The 22,484-nt window shown below is 41.6% G+C and overlaps 1 protein-coding gene across 10 annotated transcripts in view; it reads right to left on the bottom strand.

Annotated features, from left to right (window-relative positions):
- Window positions 1–22,484, bottom strand: part of EYA4 (EYA transcriptional coactivator and phosphatase 4) — a 365,682-nt gene that overhangs the window by 265,339 nt on the left and 77,859 nt on the right. For all 10 annotated transcript variants that reach the window (XM_005210938.5, NM_001389476.1, XM_059889794.1 and 7 more), the window contains exon 2: window positions 21,424–21,522. In XM_005210938.5, coding sequence (XP_005210995.1) covers window positions 21,424–21,456 — 33 coding nt within the window. In that variant the 5' untranslated portion in view covers window positions 21,457–21,522. The remainder of the gene's footprint in view (window positions 1–21,423; window positions 21,523–22,484) is intronic.

The raw sequence follows: 22,484 nt of genomic DNA, 5'->3' as shown, positions 1-22,484 counted from the left end.
AAATCTGGTCGGGGGCCTTGGCTAAGAGGAGACTCTGCCTTGGCCCGCCAGTGTAATAAACTGCACTCCACTATCTGCATTGTGCTTCTGAGTGAGTTTGTTTCCTGGAACGTGTGGCTACATTTGGTGCATTGGCCGGGAAACTCCTCACTTCGAGAAGACAAGTCCCATTTGGGACTACTCCGAGGCCTTGTGGCTCGAATCTTCTAGAAGGGGGAAGGCGTATCCCCCTTCTGGAAGGATTCTGCTTCTCAATATTTGGACCTTTCATGTTAGCAGGTAGTGGACGGCAGCAGGGGAACTGAGCGCTCAGGTGAGGAGGAACCCACCCAGCACGGTGGAAGAGGGGGCCTGATCACCCCCCTGGGAGGGACTAGAAGGGGCATGGACCCACAGGAGCATGAGAGCAGGCGACAGCGATTGCTTGGTACCCAGGTTGATGAGTGTGTTAGAACTTAGGAAGGAAATTTGTGAATGTCATTTAGAAGGTGGTGTCCACGCTGTCTTTGGGAAAATTATTACCAAGCAATCGCCAGGAGATTGTTTGGAGAAGAGACTTGGTGTTTGTGTGCTCATATTCTTCCCTCCCCAAGGAGGTGTCCCATCTGCTGTAAAATTCTTGACCCTCTCAGAACTTTCAAGAAAGAAGGACGGGGATACATAAATGAGTTCGAATTGGCTTTTCCAGAGATGGCCTGGGACGTGGTATATTTAACCCATCTGTGTTTTCATCCAGACCTGATCATATCCACCAAGGCAGAACAGACTTTAAAAGTTAAGGGAGAAACAGTCTTGGACCATGTGGTGTTCTGATTCCACCACGCTGACCAGCAGGTGAAGACATGCTGATCCCCCTTTTCCCTCTGGGATCTGGCAGGTAAGGCTCTTCTCACCCCAATTAGGAAGGAGGCGGAATGGAAATTTAAGTGTTTCACTGATTGGAAATATCAGAAGTACATAGGGTACCGAGAACTTCGTAGACAGAACGAAAAGGAAAAGTAGAAGAAGGCAGAGAAGGTAAGCAAGATGAGGGGAAGTGAATCTAAGGCAACTGTATTGGAGTCCATGATTAAAAATTTAAAGAAGGGGTTTGGAGGAAACTATGGGGTGAAGATGACACCTAACCAACTTCACATACTCTGTGCGGTCGGATGGTCCCCTATGGGATAGGATGGCCACCAGAGAACACCATGAACTTAAAAATAGTGGAAGCAGTCTGTACAGTAGTCACAGGAGAGCCAGGACACCCGGATCAATATCCATATATTGACTCATGGCTAAGGTTAGCTCAAGACCCTCCTACTTGGACAAGGTTCTATATCCAGAAGGGAAAGGGAAAAATATTAATGGCACAAAAATTGACTGATGATAAAAAAGGAAATTCTACAGGATTTGGATGGGGATGACCTGACCCCTCCCCCATACTGGATAATGATGCACCCGCCTCCCAGAGCTCCACCAGGACCGGAGGCCGCCTTAATGCCCTATCCAGGGCCAGGTGAAGTTCCTGCAGCAACCGCTGCTCTTCCGCCAGCTCTCCTGGATATCGTAGAGCTGCCGTTTTGGCAGGCTCTGATCACAGTGATGGAGGCCTCTTGTCAATGCCCCCAGGATTCCACCTCAGCCAGACCTCCTAGATTGAATCCACCTCTCCTAATGAGTACTTATGGAAAGGGGAAGAAAACACAGGAATTAGACAGAGGCTGCACTCCCCAAGGAATAGGGGGAAAGAACCCCACTACAGATGCCCCTCAGAGAGCTACAACAGCCTCCAGTTCTGGACACCTGTGGGCACTACCATCAGCCCCCTGTAGCCTATTATTACCAGCCATTTTCCTCTATGGATATATTAAACTGGCAGAGACATGCTCCACTGTACTCAGGGGAGCCACAAGCCATGATTAGGCTAATGGAGACTATTTATCAAACCCACCACCCTACATGGGATGACATAATCCAACTACTAGTCTCCCTTTTCAACACTGAGAAAAGACACAGGATCCTAACTGAGACCAGAGAATGGTTAAGAGAAATGGCACGTGAGGGTACTACAAACCTGCAGCGGTGGGCAGAACTAGCCACCCCGGATGAGAGGCCCAACTGGGACTGTAACACAGAGGAGGGAGGGGCCACCTGGAGAGATATTGAGTGGCTATTTCACAAGGTCTCAAGAGGGGGCCCGAAAACCTATGGGTATGGCAAAACCCTCCGAAGTGATTCAAAGGGAAAGCGAATTACCCTCTGAGGTGTACAAAAGACTGTGTGAGGCCTGTAGACTTTATATGCCAATAGATCCAGAGGCTGCTGGATCTCAGATGGTGATAAATGCAGCCTTTGTGTCTTAAGCCTACCCTGAATATGTCACCAATTCATGACTCATGATTTTTATACATACCTGAAAACCCAATACCTTTGTTGGGAAGGGATTTGCTGTCTAAATTGGAGGCACAAATGACCTTCCCCACATGAAAGACCCACTCTTCAAGTGGGGTCAATCGCCTATTTAGTCTTCCTCTCAGTAACCCCTGAAGGTGAATGGAGGTTGCACGATCTCCCAGAAGGGAAACTGGATGGGCTAAACAGTCAAGACAGAGAGTTAACTCAACAATTCCCTGAGGTCTGGGTGGAAAACAACCCCTCCAGGGTTGCAAAACAAGTCCCACTGGTAATAGAACTCAAACCCAGTACAATTACGTCAGCACCCACCTTGGGCCTGCCAGACCTTGCTGAGCCGTTTACACTTTACGTGACTGAAAAGGACAAGGTGGTTATGGGAAGGTTGTCCCAGACTATGGGGACATGGGACAGACCTGTGGCTTATCTCCCGAAACCACTGGACAATGGTGCCCCTGGGTGGCTGGGATGCTTAAGGGCAGTTGCTGCAGTTACCTTACTGGTCCAAGAGGCAACCAAGCTGACTTTGGGCCAAGATTTGATCATAAAAGTCCCACATGAGGTCAACACTCTCCTGCGAGGGGACCCCCATAAATGGCTGTCAACATCCCAGATTACTCAATACCAGGGACTGTTAGGTGAGAACCCACATGTTACTATTGAGCCTTGTCAGGCCTTGAATCCGGCCACTCTCCTTCCTGTGGGAGAAGGTGGGCCTTCACATGATTGCAAGGAAATGTGCCAGCAGACCTGACTTAGAGACCAGCCAATCCCAGACCCAGATTTGGTCCTGTACACCAATGGCACCAGCCTGGTGAAACAAGGACGACTGTCAGGATATGCAGTAGTCACGGAAGAAACCATCACTGAGGCTAGCTCTCTGCCATCACACTGGTCTGCTCAAGGGGCCAAACTATATGCTCTAATCCGTGCCCTCCAGCTGACAAAAGGTAAGAAGACAAATATTTACACAGACTCGAGGTATGCTTTTGCCACACTACATGTACACAGGGCTCTGTACAGGAGAGATGCCTTTTGACAGCTAGTGAAAAGATATTAAAAATAAGGAAGAAATTAAGACCCTATTAGATGCTGCCTGGGAACCAGAAAGGATTGCAGACATACACTGCTGAGGACATCAAAAAGAGGATACCCGCTGGGCTCGGGGAAATAGACTGGCAGATAAGACCACTAAACAAGCAGCTGAGAGATTGGGGGTTACAAGTGAAGCCCCTATTAAAGCTCTCGTATTGGTGGAGCTGCCTGAGCTAAGGCTAGACTCTCCAAAATACACTGAAGCCCAAAGCGGAAGGGGCCATCAAAACTGAAAAGGGATGGTGGGAATTGCCAGGTGGCAAATTATTGGTACCGGAGGAGCTGGCACCCACTCTGGTAAGCCAAACACACCAAGCAACCCACCTAGGCCATGATAAACTGGAAGAGCTAATTTGAAAATATTTCTTGGTTCCCCGCCTCTCTTCCTTATACAGGACAGAATCTCAGACTGTACTGCCTGCTCACAGATCAATGCTGCCTCTCGGCACAGACAGAAACATCTGGGGATTCAGCTAAAAGGCATGCTGCCCTCTGAACACCTGTAAGTGGACTTCATTGAAATGAAACCTCACAGACACAACCATTACCTGCTGGTCATGGTATGTACCATGTACATGTAACATGTACCATGTTCTCGGTATGGGTAGAAGCTTTTCCTACCTGGACTGAAAGAGCATCAGAAGTAGCCCGGTGCCTGCTTAGGGATATAGTTCCCAGATTTGGATTTCCTACCAGCATTGGATCAGACAATGGTCCGGCTTTCATAGATGATTTAGTACAAGTAAGCAAAACGTTTTAAACATCAAGTGGAAATTACATACAGCATATAGGACCCAGAGTTCTGGGATGGTGGAAGGAACAAACCAGACACTTGAAGAGACACTCTCCAAGTGGATCATAGAGACTGACTGCTCCTGGGTGGACTTGTTTCTGATGGCTCTGCTCAAACTCAGGATGACCCCATGGTCCCATAGCTATTCTCCATACGAAATTGTGTATGGGAGGCCCCCTCCCATAATAAAACAGGTGTCAACAAATTTGTCTCAGGGATGGGGAGATGAGATTTCACAGCAGATGGAACAACTGGGTAAAGTAATAAATCAGGTAACTAAGTTTGTACAAGAGAGGGTGGGCCATTCCCCCTTGGGGACCAGATACACGAATTTGTGCCTGTGGATCAGGTGTGGGTCAAGGATTATAAACACGACTCCATGGCCCCACATTGGAAGGGTCCATACACTATTGTTCTAACCACCCTTCTGGCAGTTAAAGTTGCAGGTGTCACTCCCTGGATCAACCACATGAGCATGAAGAGACATACCACGCAGACCCAGAAAACGCTGAGTGGACTGTGCAGAGGGACCCCACTGACCCTCGGGAGACTAAGATCATCCTTAAGAAGAAGAAGGAAAAGAAGATCCCGGATGAGCCCCTTCAGGATCAAACCGCATAATCAACTCCTGCTGTTTGGCCTCATCAACGTGATTTTGAATTTAACTTCCATTTCAACTCAGGACAATGTTATCATCTCTAGGACACATTCCTGCATGGACTTCCACAAGACCTCCAACTGCTGGGTATGTGCGGCTATGCCTCTGTCTATGATGGATGGACTTCCTTGGTGGTTTTTACCGCTCTACCAAGGAGATTTTAAACCACTCTGCTCTTTTCTGGGATGCCACAACAGACTTTCCTTTCTCTTGTCAATCATAATCTCTCCCTGCTCTCTTGGTGTAAGCCAGACCTACAGTCAGTAGACTCGGGTCATGGGGTTACATTTGATGTAAACACCAGTTTCATAGGAGTAACAAAAGCCTATACCTCATATTTAAAGAAAAAAAAAGGAAAAAAGCTCTCCCTGACCAGCAAGGCATAACAGGCCTCTAACATCCAAGTCTGGGATGAATATTTTTCGATGACTCCAGAAAAGGGTCAATTAATTAATTACTCCCGTTGTTATATGCTGGGAACAAAAAGAACAAAGGGTAGGGTTTGTTGACCATTCCTTACACCCAAAAGAACTAAAAGATATGGGGTATCTATCCCCCAAACAATGTAAATGAACATTCGAGGTCACATACCACCCCAACCAGTCCATCCATTGGCCAGGCTCTGATTGGACATGTAACCCTGGAATCCACTGGATGGCACCCAAGGAAATCCAATGGCTTTGTGGGCCTACCTTTTGGCCTTGGTTACCAATCGGCTGGGTAGACTGCTGCACACGGGTTTACTTTTGCCTGTGGTAGCCTAAAGCCTAACCTACAACAAGCCCTGGTAAATCTACTTTATTTACATGCTAGGTGGACAAGGTCTGTGTTTCAATGGTATGAGTAGGCTGCTGCTGCTGCTAAGTCGCTTCAGTCGTGTCCGACTCTATGCGACCCCATAGACGGCAGCCCACCAGGCTTCCCCGTCCCTGGGATTCTCCAGGCAAGAACACTGGAGTGGGTTGCCATTTCCTTCTCCAATGCATGAAAGTGAAAAGTGAAAGTGAAGTCGCTCAGTCGTGTCTGACTCTTCAAGATCCCATGGACTGCAGCCTACCAGGCTCCTCCATCCATGGGATTCCCCAGGCAAGAGTACTGGAGTGGGGTGCCACTGCCTTCTCCGTATGAGTATATTGCTGCCTTATTTGTACCTTCTACAGGGACAACAAATATTATGATTAAAGTAGAAGCCTTGACTAATTTCACAAAACAGGCCCTCCTAGATGGTGCTAAAGCCATCCAAGCCTTAAATGAAGAACAAATCCAAATGAGAAAAGTGGTATTTCAAAATAGAATGGCTTTGGACATGCTCACAGCTGCTCAAGGATGGACCTGTGCTATAATTAAGGTTGAATGTTGTGTATATATTGCTGATTTATCTGGCAATGTATCAGCTGCTTTAGATGACATGAAAAACCAGGTAAAAGCAATGTCAAATGAAAACATTCCTTTCTGGACTTCAGTCCTATCTTGGATGAAGGGTGAATGGTGGAAAACTATATTTACCATTGTTATAGTTGCCTGGATAGTTCTGCTTTGTGGACCCTGCATTTTACAATGTACTATGAACTTTGTAACCCAAAGGTTGGTGTCATTCTCCCGAACTGGTGGTCAGAGAGCCAGGGTGCAATATATCCCTATGAGTGATGCTCATAGTATGAGTTAAGAGCATCAAGAGGGGGGAATGAAGGAGGAAACAGACAGAACAGGCTCCATCTTGAAAGCAGAACTCCATCTTGGGCCGGACTGTGGACTTTGAACTATATGCTCAGTATCTATGGAAACAACATACCAACTGGAAAACCATAGCCCCCCACCTCCCGACCCCCAGCTCCACCATGGAAGAGCCCCAGGGCTCGTACCTAGACTGTATATAGCCTAAAAGAATACCCTAATTATCTGTGTAACAGAATAGAATCATAAATTCTGCTATGCTTACTGGGGTGTGACCACAGGCCTATTGATAATTGTCTACTGTTAATTACCTAGGCTTAAGGCATACAAATCATGGGTTTAAGGCATACGAATCATGGGTTAACTTTGATTATATCTTTCTTTTCGTTTGCTTAGACTAGCTTCAGAGAATTTGAGGAGCTGGGTTTGAGCATGTACACTTAGGGTATATAAGGTTTTCACAAAAACTGGTCGGGGGTCTTGGCTAAGAGGAGACTCTGCCTTGGGCCCGCCAGTGTAATAAACTGCACTCCACTATCTGCATTGTGCTTCTGAGTGAGTTTGTTTCCCGGAATGCGTGGCTACAACAAAAACATTTCCATTTTGTTGTTGTTGTTGTTACTGTTGAAGGCTCAAACCAGGGTGGAGGGCTGAAAGATGATTAGTGCATTTTCTCAGAAGATTCACCAGCAGTTAATATTGTCAGCTCAGGAGCCAGGCGGCTGCTGCTGCTGCTGCTGCTGCTGCTGCTGCCGCTGCTGCCTGAGTTCAAATCCTGGCCCCCACTCACTAGCTGAGAGACTCCCTCGTCTGTAAACTGGGAGATAATGATAGTGCCCAAGTCATCAAGCTGTTGTGAGAATTAAATGAGTTGATATTAATAAAGCACTCAGAAAGCCCAAGTGAGGACTTCACACATGTCAGCTGTGAACACGTGGAACTCACAGTCTAGTTACAACCCACTGGCCACACATGGTGTTTCACAACAGTTTAGGGAAAACAACAAAAGCTAAAGAAGCAGGCAGTATTTGTTTTTCCTTTTTAAATTCTTGTTTACTTTTTTCTGCAGACCTTTTCCCACCACGTAAGAGTTTTAACATCAACTTTAACATGGACTTTAACATGAACTTCTCTCCTGCCAAGACTTTTAACATGAACTTCTTCCCATAGTAACCCTTACAAGGGTGTCCGCATCCTAAAGATGTCTAAGCAGAGAAATCAACCCTCCATCAAAGAAGACACTGAACAACAGGATTCTGTGTACTTTGAGACAAGTACTTTCTCCATCCAACTCTATAGTCAAATTTGACCCAATCCCATCTAAATAAATAGGCTCTTCTTTTTGTTGGTTGTGTTGATAGCCAAAGAAAACAGAGCAAGCAGTTCCTTCCTAAGATGAGGGGCATTTTCATTAACCAAAAAATGTTTATTTTTCTCTTGTCTCTTCTTAATGGTTTTGATGCAAAAAAAATAAATAAATAAACTTTCCATGTTCAGTTGTAAGTCCTAGCCAGTATGACCGACTTTGCTAAAGGAAACCTGAAAACGTCACAATAATCTATGTACTGAGTTCTAGGAGATCTCTACCACTACAATATTGTAAAGTAATTAGCCTCCAATTAAAATAAATAAATTTATATTTAAGAAAATAATGCCTTTTGGTGATCTTCTTCATACTACTAAAGCATTTAATCCTATCATGCTTCCATTTCACTTCTTGATCTTTCTTTCTACGGAACTGCAAAAAAGAAAGTCATCCAGGGAGAACACCTTAGAGTATCCAAGGGCACAGGCATAGTCTAGCATTTTCAGTCAGAGGATCAATCCCTCCCTCATCCCCACGTCATCTTCTTCATTCTGACCTCTGCTGACCCCCTCCCTCTGTGACAACTTGAGTCTATTCTCCATTGAGTCCTTCTCCCCACTCACCAACCACACACAATTCTCTTCTAATTTGAAAAAGGTGCTCCCTTCAATTACTATTCTGTGCTGCTTCTTTCAAAACACATGCTTCCTCTTACTTTCTCAACATCTTTTCTGTGTTGAACCTCTAAGATGTCTCTATCTGCCACAAATCAAACAGCACTGTATCCTGAAGGGCCACCAATGGCCTTCTAATCAGCAAATGAAAGAGCTTTGTTCTCAGTCCCCATTCTACTTGTCTTCTTGAAATGTCAGAAAGTGATAACCAATACCTTCTAAAAATTATGCTTGGTCATTGGCTCTGCAGGCAGGGTTACCCTGACCTCCTTCTGTTTCCCTATCTCAGTCTCTCCAGATCCATCTTCCTCCTTCCACTCCACAAACATGGTGTTCGCCCAGGTGTATCCTCACCTGGGAGCTGTTCTCCCAGGTGTATCCTTCCGTCCTTTTTGGTGGCTGTCATTTAGTCACTAAGTTGTGTCCGAATCTTTTGCAGCCCCATGAACTATAGCCCACCAGGCTCCTCTGTCCATGGGATCTCCCAGCAAAAATACTAGAGTGGGTAGCTCTTTACTTTTCCAGGAGATCTTCTTGACGGAGGGGTTGAACGCACTTCTGCATTGGCAGGCGAATTCTTAACCACTGAGCCACCAGGGAAGCCCTTCTGTCCTTTAGCCAGCTATAATTTCCCCTTAGGTACAACATCTTTAAAAATACTCTTTTGCTCTCTCCGACCAGCCTAGACATCCCCTCATGGCACAACAGAGCCAGTTGCTAGTTTGACAGGTTCTCAAAAGTTATAAATTCAAACACATCTTTCTGGTTACTGAAATCACTGACACTTGCTCTTGAACTCTCTTACTGGTACCTGCTAAGCCTGAAACTCTAGGATAAACCTTGCTTTTTCCCTCTCCACATCTACCACTCACCTTCCTCCTATTAACCCTGTTGGTTAATTATCCAAGTTCAGTAAAGTTTTTTTCAAGTTCTTTTTATTGAACTCTCTCCTAGCTTTCTTTCAACTATTAGACCAGGAGCTGGCTAAGTATGATCCACAACCTGCCATTTGTTTATGTACATAAAGTTTTATTAGACCACAGCAATGCCCATTCATGTATGTGTTACATATGGCTGCTCTTACACTCCACCAGCACAGCTGAGGAGCTGCACAGAGACTGTATGGCCAGAAAACTCAAAATTATTTACTGTCTTGACTTTTACCAAAAAAAGTTTGCTGCCCCTGGTTGAGGCCTTTTTCAGCTCACACATAAACTGCTTCAAGGGCCCCTAAACCATCTTCCATGCCAAGTTTCACACTTTCACTAATCTTCCTACCATCTGGTTAATTTTCCTAAAACATCATTTTAAAAATATTATTCTCTTGCTCAAAAATTATGGGACTTTCCATTATGTCCAAGATAAAAGTCCAAAGGCAGAGCAGCATCTCATGTAACTCTGTACTTTATGTTGTGACGAGCACCTTGCTGGACACCAAGCACCTTGTAAATACAGAAGTTTGGCTTCAAAGACTCTTTTGAGTATGGTCTCAGGACTTCCTAGCCTGAGTTCCCGCTGCTCTGCATCTTTATCCCCAGAAAGTTCCTGATTCAGTCATTCTAATCCATCTACAGTTCCAAGGCAGGCTTTACTGCCTTATATTTTGCACTTCTGAGTCTTCATTCTTACTATTCACCAGACCAGGACAGGTCCTTTTGTGTCCACACAATTCCATCCTTTCTTTCAAGATCAAATTAAGGTGTGACCTAACCTATCTAGAATTCCTTTCTTGGTCTTTCTGAAACAGACTTTCCCTGTTGATAGCAGAGTACTTCGTATTTTATACAGCTAACCTGGCAATGTTGTTTTGTTTTCTTGCTTAAATTCTGTATTATCATGTGCTTGCCTTTCATCCCATCTCCCTCAATAAGTTAACATAGCACATTATATTAAATGTTCAGGTAAACCTCCTCAAATATTTTTCAGGGAATAAATTTGTAAACAAATGGCTCACTAAAGGCAGATCTGTGATTCTTGGCTGCCCCCAGAAAACATCTGTCCATATCTAGGGACATTTTTGACTGACTAAAGAGAAGAAGTAGGGGAGGGAAGAAGGTGCTACTGACATCTAGTGGGTGGATACCAGAAATGCTTCTAAACATCACCCAATGCGCAGGACACTCCCCCTACTACAAAGAATTATCCTGTCTAAATAGGTTAGACATTCAACAATGCTGAAGGTGAGTATCCCTGATGTAGTTCAATCCTTTACTAACCTGGGATCCTAGAAACATTGTATCTACAAACATAGCAATAAGAAAACACTACTTGTTGAGTACTTTCTTCTAACTTTGTAACTCTGACAGAAAAGGTCAGTTTTCATTTCAATTCCAAAAAAAGGTAATGCCAAAGAACGTTCAAACTATTGTACAATTGCATTCATTTCACATGTGAGCAAGGTAATGCTCAAAATCCTTCGAGCTAGGCTTCAGCAGAACGTGAACTGAGAACTTTCAGATGCACCAGTTGGATTTAGAAAACGCAGAAGAGCCAGAGATTAAACTGCCAACATCTGCTGGATAACAGAAAAAGCAAAGGAATTCAAAAAAAAAAAATCTACTTCTGCTTCACTGACTGTGCTAAAGCCTTTGACTGTATGGATCACAACAAACTGTGGAAAATTCTTCAAGAGACGGGAATACCAGACCGCCTTACCTACTTCCTGAGAAACTTGTATGCAGATCAAGAAGCAACAGTTAGAACAGGACGTGGAACATGGGCTGGTTCCAAATTGGGGAAGGAAGGAAGGAATTTATCAAGGCTGTATATTGTTACCCTGCTTATTTAACTTATATGCAGAGTACATCATGTGAAATGCCCAGCTGGATGAAGCACAAGCTGGAATCAACACTGCTGGGAAAAATATCAACAATCTCAGATATGCAGATGATACCACTCTAATGGCAGAAAGTAAAGAAGAACTAAAGAGCCTCTTGATGAGGATGAAAGTAGAGAGTGAAAAAGCTGGCTTAAAACTCAACATTCAAAAATTGAATCATGGCATCCAGTCATCACTTCATGGCAAATAGATGGGGAAAAAGTAGAAACAGTGATAGAATTTATTTTCTTGGCTCCAGAATCACTGCAGACAGTGACTGTACCCATGAAATTAAATGACACTTGCTCCTTGGAAGAAAAGCTATGACAACTTCAGTTCAGTTCAGTTCAGTCGCTCAGTCACATCCAACTCTTTGCAACCCCATGAATTGCAGCATGCCAGGCCTCCCTGTCCATCACCAATTCCAGGAGTTCACTCAAACTCACATCCATGGAGTCGGAGATGCCATCCAGCCATCTCATCCTCTGTCGTCCCCTTCTCCTCCTGCCCCCAATCCCTCCCAGCATCAGAGTCTTTTCCAATGAGTCAACTCTTTGCATGATGTGGCCAAAGTACCAGAGTTTCAGCTTTAGCATCATTCCTTCCAAAGAACACCCAGGACCGATCTCCTTTAGAATGGACTGGTTATGACAACTTAGAGTGTATTAAAAGGCAAGACTGTATGGTCAAAGTTATGGTTTTCCCAGTGGTCTTGTATGGACCATAAAGAGTGCTGATGCTTTCGAAATGTGGTGCTGGAGAAGATTCTTGGGAGTCCCTTGGAGAGCAAAGCGATCAAACCAATCTTTGGGAAATCAACCCAGAATATTCACTGGAAGGATTAGCGCTGAAGCTGAAGCTCCAACACTTTGGCCACCTAATGCAAAGCCTGACTCATTGGAAAACACCTTGATGCTGGGAAAGATTGATGGCAGGAGGAGAAGAGGGCAACAGAGGACTAGATGATTGGATGGCAATTCCAACTCCATGGACATAAGTTTGAGTAAATTCTAAGAGATAATGAAGGACAGGGAAGCCTGGCGTGCTGCAGTCCATGGGGGCACAATGAGTCGGACATGACTCATGAGTTGTTCAGCTTGTTGTTCAGAACAACTTTGATAGAAAATAAAGAAGTGAATGATGTTTGAATACCTATTTGGCTATAAGCTAGCTTCCAGTAACCCAGATATAATATTTGATCATTGGGAAACTTGAAATAAGAGAATTCACTGGCTTTGGTAACATATACTAACTGTGGCATAAGTCAGTGCTTACAGGTGTTATGGTTATGCTTGTGTTAGGATCAAGCTGCTATCTTATGTAAACTGTCATTTGTAAATGTGAACGCCCTAGAGTTCAGTCCTTTCAATTTATCTCTATCTAGATTTAATCTCTTGGTGATATCAACCAATAACAGTTCTTTAAACATCATCAATACCCTGAAGCCTCCCAAATTTATATTTCAAGTTCAACCTTCTCTCCCAGGTTCCAAATGGTTACAACTGACTCCCCACTCATTTTTCAAATAATAGGTAAAATGTATTATGTCCCTTTTAATCCAGTTGCTTTAATACTTTCCTGGAAAGCTGTCCCTCATGCAGGGACTCCACAATTCAATCTTCCTCCATCTTGGAGCCCAGCCATCTTTACCTGTCACCTCCTCCTCCTTTTCCAAACACTAGGCAAACATAGAGACTACAGAATCAGGCACAGGTTTCTCACTGCCTCAGTCTGGAAATAACACCCACATCACTTCCCTTAAATTAGCTATACCACCCTGTCTAAGGGTAAGGAGTCCAGGAAGGATAGTCCCAGATGCACCAGAAAAAAGTATGAAACAGAATTGGTGAAAGCATAGCAATGACTCTGTTGCAGGGTCTAAAATTGAACTCCTGATCTCCAGCCTCAACCTAGTCTTTCTAACTCATTCCATCTCAGTAAATGCCAAACCCCATCCTTCCCACTGCTCAGGACAAAGACCTGGAAGTCAAGGTCTTTCCCTCATAATCCACATCCAACCTGTCAGCAAGTCCTCTCAGCTCTAGGTTCAAACCATATCCCGAATTCAACCATGTCTCACTACTTCTACTGTTATCTTGTCCATTTCACATCTGAATGTTTAGAACAGCCCTGTTTCTACTCTTGACCTCAAAGAGACCATTTTCAACACAGCAGACATTTTGATCTTTTAAAAACTTAAGTCCCATCATGACATCCCTAAGCTCACCCTCAAATTGTTTCCCGTGTAACTCAGAGAAAAGCTCAAGCTCTTACAATGGCCCACACAATCTGTACAACATGTCTACACAATCTGTCTCCTTACCTGCACGCTCCCATCATGATCACTTCCTTATCTCCCCCCTTGACTATCCCACTACTGGCACCAACACTGGCCTCCTTTCTATTCCTTAACTATATCAGGCACGGTGCCATCTCACTTTTTTCATAGTTACTATTCCTGCTAACAAAAACTCACTTTCCCCAGATGCCCAGGTGGCTCCTTCAAGTCTTTGCACAATGCCATCTTCTCAGTGACAGCCTCATTTCAGTTCAGCTGCTCAATTGTGTCCAACTCTTTGTGACCCCATGGACTGCAGCACGCCAAGCTTCCCTGTCCTTCACCAACTCCTGGAGCTTGCCCAAACTCAAGTCCATCAAGTCAGTGATGCCAATCAACCATATCATCCTCTGTCATCCCCTTCTCCTCCTGCCTTCAATCTTTCCCAGTATCATGGGCTTTTCCGAGTTAGTTATTCACATCAGGTGGCCAAACTATTGGAGCTTCAGCATCAGTCCTTCCAGTGAATATTCAGGACTGATTTCCTTTAGGAAGCCCCCTGACTACTCTTCAAAGCCCACACTTTGCCCCATCCACACACCTTAGCTCCAGAATGTCCTGTCCCTCTCCCTGCTTTATTTGGTTTTGCTGCATGCACTATTACTTTCTAGTATCTAATATTGTTTTCCTGTTCATCTCTCCCTGCTAAAGTATAATAAACTCCATGAGAATCATATTTGTCTATTTTGTCCACCGAGCATCTCCAACATTTAAAACCATGCTTCAAATATAGCAGCTCCTCACAAATATTCATTGAGTAAATTAGTAGCCATTGCCCAAATCTCATTTTAAACTACTGGTAACTTTAGAACTTAACAACTTACAACCATATATTAAGCTAAAACTCGGGCAGGACAGAAATTGTAATATACTCATCATTTCAACTTTAGCAAAATTCCTGACAGAGAGTAAACAGTAATTATTGGTTTAATTGAATCTGTTGAATTATTACCATTTTAATACATTCTGCTTATCCATGTTTTAAAGATTTAGCCATGACAATTGTGTGGCTGACTTGTAATCATAGTGGAATAACTTACATTTCCCTCCATATTTTAAAAATCTTTTCCTTTTGGTTAAGTAATTTGAGTCAACTCTTTGCATGAGGTGGCCAAAGTATTGGAGGGCCACTCATTGGAAAAGACCCTGATGCTGGGAGGGATTGGGGGCAGGAGGAGAAGGGGATGATAGAGGATGGGATGGCTGGATGGCATCACCGACTCGATGGACATGAGTTTGCGTAAACTCTGGGAGCTGGTGATGGACAGGGAGGCCTGGCATGCTGTGATTCATGGGGTCACAAAGAGTTGGACACGACTGAGCGACTGAGCTGAACTGGACTGAAGTAATTTGAAATCAAGTTGCATTGTGACAAGGTTGTGACAGCCAGAAAGCTGTGATGATGGAGTGTGAGCTTGCCAGCTCTTATTCCAGAATCCATGCTGCTGCACACATTGTCTTACCTGCTTTCATCAACGTAAATGGTTTTCAGATGCTTTAGTACATCTGATGTCTTAAAGACACTACCTGGTAATTTCACCATTTAGGTACTCTATTATCTAATTGCAAAGTAAAGCTATAATTGATAACTGGGAGCTACATCAATTCTGAAACTGACTCAACTTTAAGCAGAATTCTGTTGAATTCTGAAATACATTGTCCAGTTCGATGCTATAAAAATTACATGTTATAAATATGGTTCTTTTGACTAATTAAAAGGCCAAGTTCTTCCAAACAGATTTGTAGCCTCAAAACGAATAAGCTTATCTTGGCTATAACTGAATAAAATACACTGTGTGCATGATGCTTAAATTGATTAGACTATCCAAGATAAAAAACAATAGAAGACTAATAGGATTTCTAGATATTGATAATGCTACACTATCAAAAATGAAAAAGTGATTTTAAACTGAAACTAATAAAAATAATTCTTTTCTTGCATAGAGTTGAAACACTGATAGAAGTTGTTGATTCTGAAGCTCTATACCTAGGTGGAGAGTTTGTTGGTATATTCAATTCCATACAACAGTTAAAAACCTATCCAAATAGCTCAGAGAGTAGTCCAGGTTTTAAAGATGATCTAGTGGCTACAGGCAAAAATGATATTGTAGAATCTCTAAGAACAAAGAACTGAGGAATAATTCTAAAGTCATTTGGTAGTCCAGGGGTGAAAAACAGAAAGAAAAGAGGTTAGTTTATTAAGCTAACTCTGGAATTTTCATATGCATTATTAAATTAGCAGATTTGATGCAAGAAAATAAACACTAGTAATGCCTACATATATATATATATATGAACTTCTAAAAATACTTTTGAAACACATGATGTAAAATATGGATCCAAGGGATGTGACTTAATTTAGACTTCACTAATTGAAATATGTCATCAGTAATGTAAGTTAACTGATTCAGTAATAATGTAGGAAAATTCAGGCCCTTAATGTTTAATATTAGGGAATGCAATTGCATCATAAACTGTAATTCATTTTACCTCATTTTATTTAGTAAACACTAACATTTTACTATGTAACATGTAGTACTTGAACTTATAAACAATATTTTTTAAAACCTTCTAGCTTGATGGTAAATTTAGGCCAAGTGCCCTCTCACTTTGATATGAATAAGTCAGACTAGAAAAAATCTGTGGAAATCTTTAAAAAAGACTAAAATTTGTCAATGTGTAAGGATACTCTAGGAGCTATAAAAACATAAATACTGATTAGTCATTATTTGAATACAAAGAATATAATATATTTTAGAGTATCAAAGGTATTTCTGATTGTTAGTATAAATACTGCTCTGCATAATCTATATTCATGTTTATTTCTACTAATAAGAGCAACATGTCATTAAAAACTGTAGTGAGCTATAACTGGATATAACAAACTGCTTCTAAGTAATTATAAAGTTCTAATAAAGAACTTCAAATATGAAAGTTAAATTTTACTTTGTTTACCTCTTAAAATTTCCTAGATCCTCTAAACCAGACTGCAAAAAGTAATCCAGATAAGTGCAAAAAAAAAAAAAAAAAAAAATAAGGACCAAAATTTGTTTTCATCACGTGCTGTTAAAAACTAGTGTTACATGTTATACGCAACTGTTTTAAATAAGTGATATATGAATTCATGAGTCAGTAATCCATTCTGAGAATAATATCTTGGCTTTCTAAAATTTGTCAGGCTATTCACTAACATACCTTACTAACAGTATATAAGAGCTTTGAAGAAAACATTTATTGAATGTCAGTAAGAATTGTGCTAAGAAGGAAGGATACAAGATGATCAAGACCCATTATTACTCTTAAGTAGTTTATAATCTAGTAGGGAGGCAAATAAACAGATAAGACTTCAGCTCTGTGGGGTAAGTCCTGGGGTAGAGAGGTAAATGCCAAAGGGTACAGCAGCACAGCACGGGGGCCCCTGACCCAGTGCAGCTGACTGCCTGGGGAAGGAGGAGGAAACCCGAGAGCCTTACTCGAGGGAGTGAAACCCAGAGCGAGTAGTCAAGACTTACATGTTCTCCAGTGAGGGAAGAAGTTAGAGTACTAGCAAAGACATAGAAACCACAGAGAGCCTGCGAGATTCAAGGAACCGAGAGAAGCCAAAACTAAAACTATAGATAAAGGCAAGCAATGAAATCTGAGTGCTTTACTACACACTTTGGATTTTTCTCTTGAAGGCAAGAAAGAGCCTGTGAAGGTTATTAAGTAGAATAAGGATGGGATTAGATATATAAAGGGCTTCCCTGATAGATCAGTTGGTAAAGAATCTACCTGCAATGTAGGAGACCCCTGTTCAATCCCTGGGTCCGGAAGATCCGCTGGAGAAGGGATAGGCACCCACTCCAGTATTCTTGGGTTTCCCTTGTGGCTCAGCTGGTAAAGAATCCGCCTGCAATGCAGGAGACCTGGGTTCAATCCCTGGGTTGGGAAAATCCCCTAGAGAAGGGAAAGGCTACCCACTCTAGTATTGTGGCCTGGAGAATTCTATGGACTGTATAGTCCATGGGGTCACAAAGAGTTGGACTGAGGACGACTGGACTGAGCGAATTTCACTTTAGATATGTAAATTAGGAAGACCACTATAGAAAAAACTTAGAGCAGAAAACTACAGGAGATAAAAGTAAAGATCAAAAATAAGGATTTGGAACCAAAAGAACAACTTTGAGAGATACTAAAAATTAAGAATGGATATGATTTTGAAATGGGAATGAAGGAGAAAAGGATGACTTCCAGTTTTCTGAATGAACTTACTCAGTAGCTGATGATGCCACCCACTGAGATGGAAGAGAGGAGAAAGAGGGAAAAACTGGGAGAGGAAAGCTGATGGGTTCAGCTCAGTTTTTATCTGCTGAGTGTACAGACCCTTGTGCTCCAAGGCAGCTATGTCTCCTGGAAGGCAGCTGAATGTGCAAGAATGAACATACATACTTATTAAAAACCAACTGATTTTAGGGCCGGATAAAAATAGCTGAAACTCCAGTACTTTGGCCACTTGATGTGAAGAAATGACTCATTGGAAAAGACCCTGATGCTAGGGAAGATTGAAGGTGGGAGGACACGGGGATGACAGAGGATGAGATGGTTGGAGGGCATCACCAACTCGATGGACATGCATGAGTTTGAGTAAGCTCCAGGAGTTGGTGATGGACAGGGAAGCCTGGTATTCTGAAGTCCTTGGGGTCACAAAGAGTTGGACACAACTGAGAGACTGAACTGAAAAATAGGTTCGATTCTAATCTCTGCTACTTAAAAGCTGGTTGACCTTAATATTCTCTAAGCCACAGTTTTCTTATCTGTAAAATGATGACCCTAACAAACACGAAGCAAGGATATGGTAAGGAGTGAAGTTAGTATACAGAAAATGCTAGATGAGCATAAGGTGTGCAATAAATGACACCTCTTGCTACATCTACACCTAGAGAAAAAACTTTTTTTGAAGTAAAATAGGTATGATATAAGTAAATTCTCTTTCATTTTATTATGAACTTTCTCTTTCATTTTATTATGAACTTTTAAAAAATTTCAGCCTATTTGTCCTTATCTTAATAAATGCCAAACATTTTTTCAAAAAGTTTTGAGATATTAATCAATATATTCTGCAAGATTTAAAGTCATTTAAAGATTTCATTCAAATAGGAATCATTTCACCCAAATGGGAGTTTATTCTATGGTAATGAAAGTTCAAACAAGAAAATTCAAATGTATTTAAGGCATGTGGATGTAATGGGGAAAGCTTTGGACTTGGAGTCAGAAGACTATTGTGAAGTCCCAACTCTGACTTGGGACTTAATAGTCCCAAGCATCCCTTTACACATGCACAAGATGAACAGATTGGCCTGTATTTCTGCTAAGTCTAAGGATGCTGAAGGAGAAGGATTTATGATGTTTACAAAATTAAAGCCATCAAGCCATGAACCCTTGACAAAAACTTCACATTTCCTGTGGGTTAAAAGAGATGAACCCACTCCTGATGACCAAAGAACAGAGGCTTCCATTCTGACTCTGATCTGATCATCATCCGCAGGGGAAGAGTTTAGTACTGGGGAGGGAGAAAAAGAAAGAATGAGAGCAATCTTTCCTTCTCTCGAAATCTCTCCCATTCCTACCACCAATTCAGCAGCTGGGTTTGAGCTGAAAGACCAGAAGGTCAGTCACTCAAGATTTCTGATTCTCAAACCTGGCTGAACATGAACAACACTGAGAACTTAATTAAAAAAAAAACAAACCAAATTCCACAGCATTAAAATATCACTAGGAGTAAACCCTATATGATTTACAGGGGTTGGGTTTCATTTTGTAAAAAGTGATATGAAGCATCTTGTGTAATAACCTCACTCTAATGTTAAACCTAAGACTATATTGTCTTTAGCTTCATCTAACCATGCTGAATCAAAAATTTGTTCTTAAGTATAAATATACACACCCTATGGTAATTAACTGGATCACCCTGGTTTGCACGGACTCTACCAACTTTAGCTTTGAAAGTTCCAAGTCACAGGAAACTCCTGGGTCCCTGGAAAACAGGGACGGTAGGTCAATCTAGCTCACACGTGCACACACGCATGCACACACACACATTCTTATACAGATGGACACAAACTTTTAAGTAATGCCCAGTGTGTCGGAACAAAGTACAGATATACAGTAGCCTTCTCACAAAGCACTGCCTCTAAGATGACATCATCATTCACTCAGGTACATGGTCACACTTTCAGACCTCAGATGCCACTGCGATCAAAAGACAGGCAGTGAATGGCATAGGTGACATATCATCATACTATCATCCATTTCACTACAGCCCATGCTACTAATATTTAAGTTCAATAACCAGCATTTTAAAAAACTACTCTGAAGCCCCTGCTTCCCAATTGCCTTTGATCTACTTTTGTAAAAACTCAGGCATTTTTGAGGAATAACCTCTACTATTTGACGAATTTTTTAATGGTCTTTGTAATTTTTTGTTACATTTTTTCCTGCAATGATACCAGTGAAATTACATAATAATATATAAAGACATTAGACAATGGTCATATCTATCTATAAATTAAAACCTCAGTTATCATGTCATTTAAATGAATCACTAACAGAAAGCAAACTAACTTGGAACAACATATATACATCAGAAAGCACATTACTCTGAATTTTAAAATTGAACTCATTTCAGAAATCATTTCCAGAAGCATATTATTATAACAAATATATTGTCCTTTGTTGCCTGACGAGAACCTAAGATTCTAAGATCTAGTCATGATCATACAAGCAAATAATGCACACATGGTAAGTATACATCTCCTCATTTGTGACATCACCAATTGTGGGCAGAACATCTGGGATGCAACTGATGGTACTGTGGGAGTGGGGAGTGAAAGGAGAACCTTCCACTGACTCCCATTGCACACACTCAAGGACTAGTATCACAAAGACACTACTAATAAATTAGGAGGAAAGGCTATATAAGTCCTTTCCCATTGAGAAATCTGAATTTTAGAATGGTTGCCACCAATCTCGTGCATTCCTCCCTGGGCAAAGTGAAAGTCGCTCAGTTGTGTCCGACTCTTTGCAACTCCATGGACTATACAGTCCATGGAATTCTCCAGGTCAGAATACTAGAGTGGGCAGCCTTTCCCTTCTCCAGGGGATCTTCCCAACCCAGGGATCGAACCTGGGTCTCCCGCATTGCAGGTAGATTCTTTATTGGCTGAGCCACAAGGAAGCCCTATAAAGACCTTAGCAAAATAAGAAAATCCCTTCAGGACTGTGGTCGCCACCCTTAAAGTGAACAATAGGCATGCAAGTGATATGCTTCACCTTTCATACTCCTGACATTCAACCCCACATGCACCATCCAAGTACCTCTGGAATAAAACCTAATAAAGGAGGTGTGTAAAACTGTTTAGACAGTAAAAAACACTTTGCACAATTTCAATGCCCTCATCTTTCTATCATTGTCTTTACAAGCAGACAATCAAGGAAGACCTCAATATATGATATCATTAAGCAGAAACAGTATACATTTCCAAAGGTATGTTTTATGATCTTGAAAGAAGATTCAAAATTTGACTAAAAATATGTTTAGCAAAAACTTGCTTTTTACAATATATCCCTTCCAGTATGATTTTGAGTCTTCTTACCACAACATTTTTCAGTAAAACTGAGATAGAATTACGACTTACGGATTGCTCATTTAAATCCTGGGAGTCTTCCATGTGGTTTTCTTACTTCTCCTGCCACCCCCAAGTAGAAGCAGCTTCCTCCAATTAAAAATGGACTATCTGAAACAAAATGATGAAAACAAAGTGGAAAAATGAAAAAGTTATCTTTTAAAATTATTTGTAAAGTTACCAAAACTTTGATTTACATGATAATAATCTGTAGAGACATTATTTTTCAAGAACAAAATTTCTTAATATTGTTCCCATATCTGATAGAAATGATGACCTTGAAAATCACATCATAGTAATACTGAGATAAGTAAACAGCTACTTAGGCATCCTGCAGATAAACAAAAGCATCTGAGGACAACTTCAGAGACCCAGGGTGCAGTAAACACCCAGTGTGCTATTTTGCTGAGAGAGGTCTGTTATTACGCAATTGACAGATCAAAAGTTAAAAGTCTGTGTTTTGTGTTAGTTGCTCAGTCGTATCCAACTCTTTCAGACCCCATGAACTATAGCCCGCCAAGCTCCTCTGTCCATGGGATTCTCCAAGCAATAATACGGGAGTGGGTTGCCATTTCCTTCTCCAAAAGTCTGCATTAACCATTCATTTTCTAAAGAATATAAAATTGAAGAAAATATAATGTGTATTTTAATACGACATCTCCATACTACAGGAAAATTTGTCTCAATTGCCAGATGATCAAATTCTGTTCTAAAAAATATAATGTGATAAAATGCATGCACAATTTTTTAAAAAGAATGAAAATAAGACTATCATGATAAAAAGGTGTTACAGAAATATGTAAGAAGGAAAACTGGTCAGTAAACTACTCAAAAAAATTTATCTTTATTTGATATAATACATTAAAAATTTTCCAGGCAAACTGAAGTCTAAATATACTCTAAGAGGCATATATATTTTAAATTCCCATATAGAGAAGACTTATATAATAGAAGCAATGGAATATAACACAAAAAAAGCCAAACACCCCCTTGAGTTCCCCCCCATACCCACAATTAATCACAATTAAAAGATACATGAAAATATAGAAGTATCTCTGCAAATATCAAATTAA

Source organism: Bos taurus, chromosome 9, assembly GCF_002263795.3.
Source record: "Bos taurus isolate L1 Dominette 01449 registration number 42190680 breed Hereford chromosome 9, ARS-UCD2.0, whole genome shotgun sequence".
In the NCBI taxonomy this organism is placed as follows: Eukaryota; Metazoa; Chordata; class Mammalia; order Artiodactyla; family Bovidae; genus Bos; species Bos taurus.
This window is presented reverse-complemented; position numbering and strand designations above follow the sequence as displayed.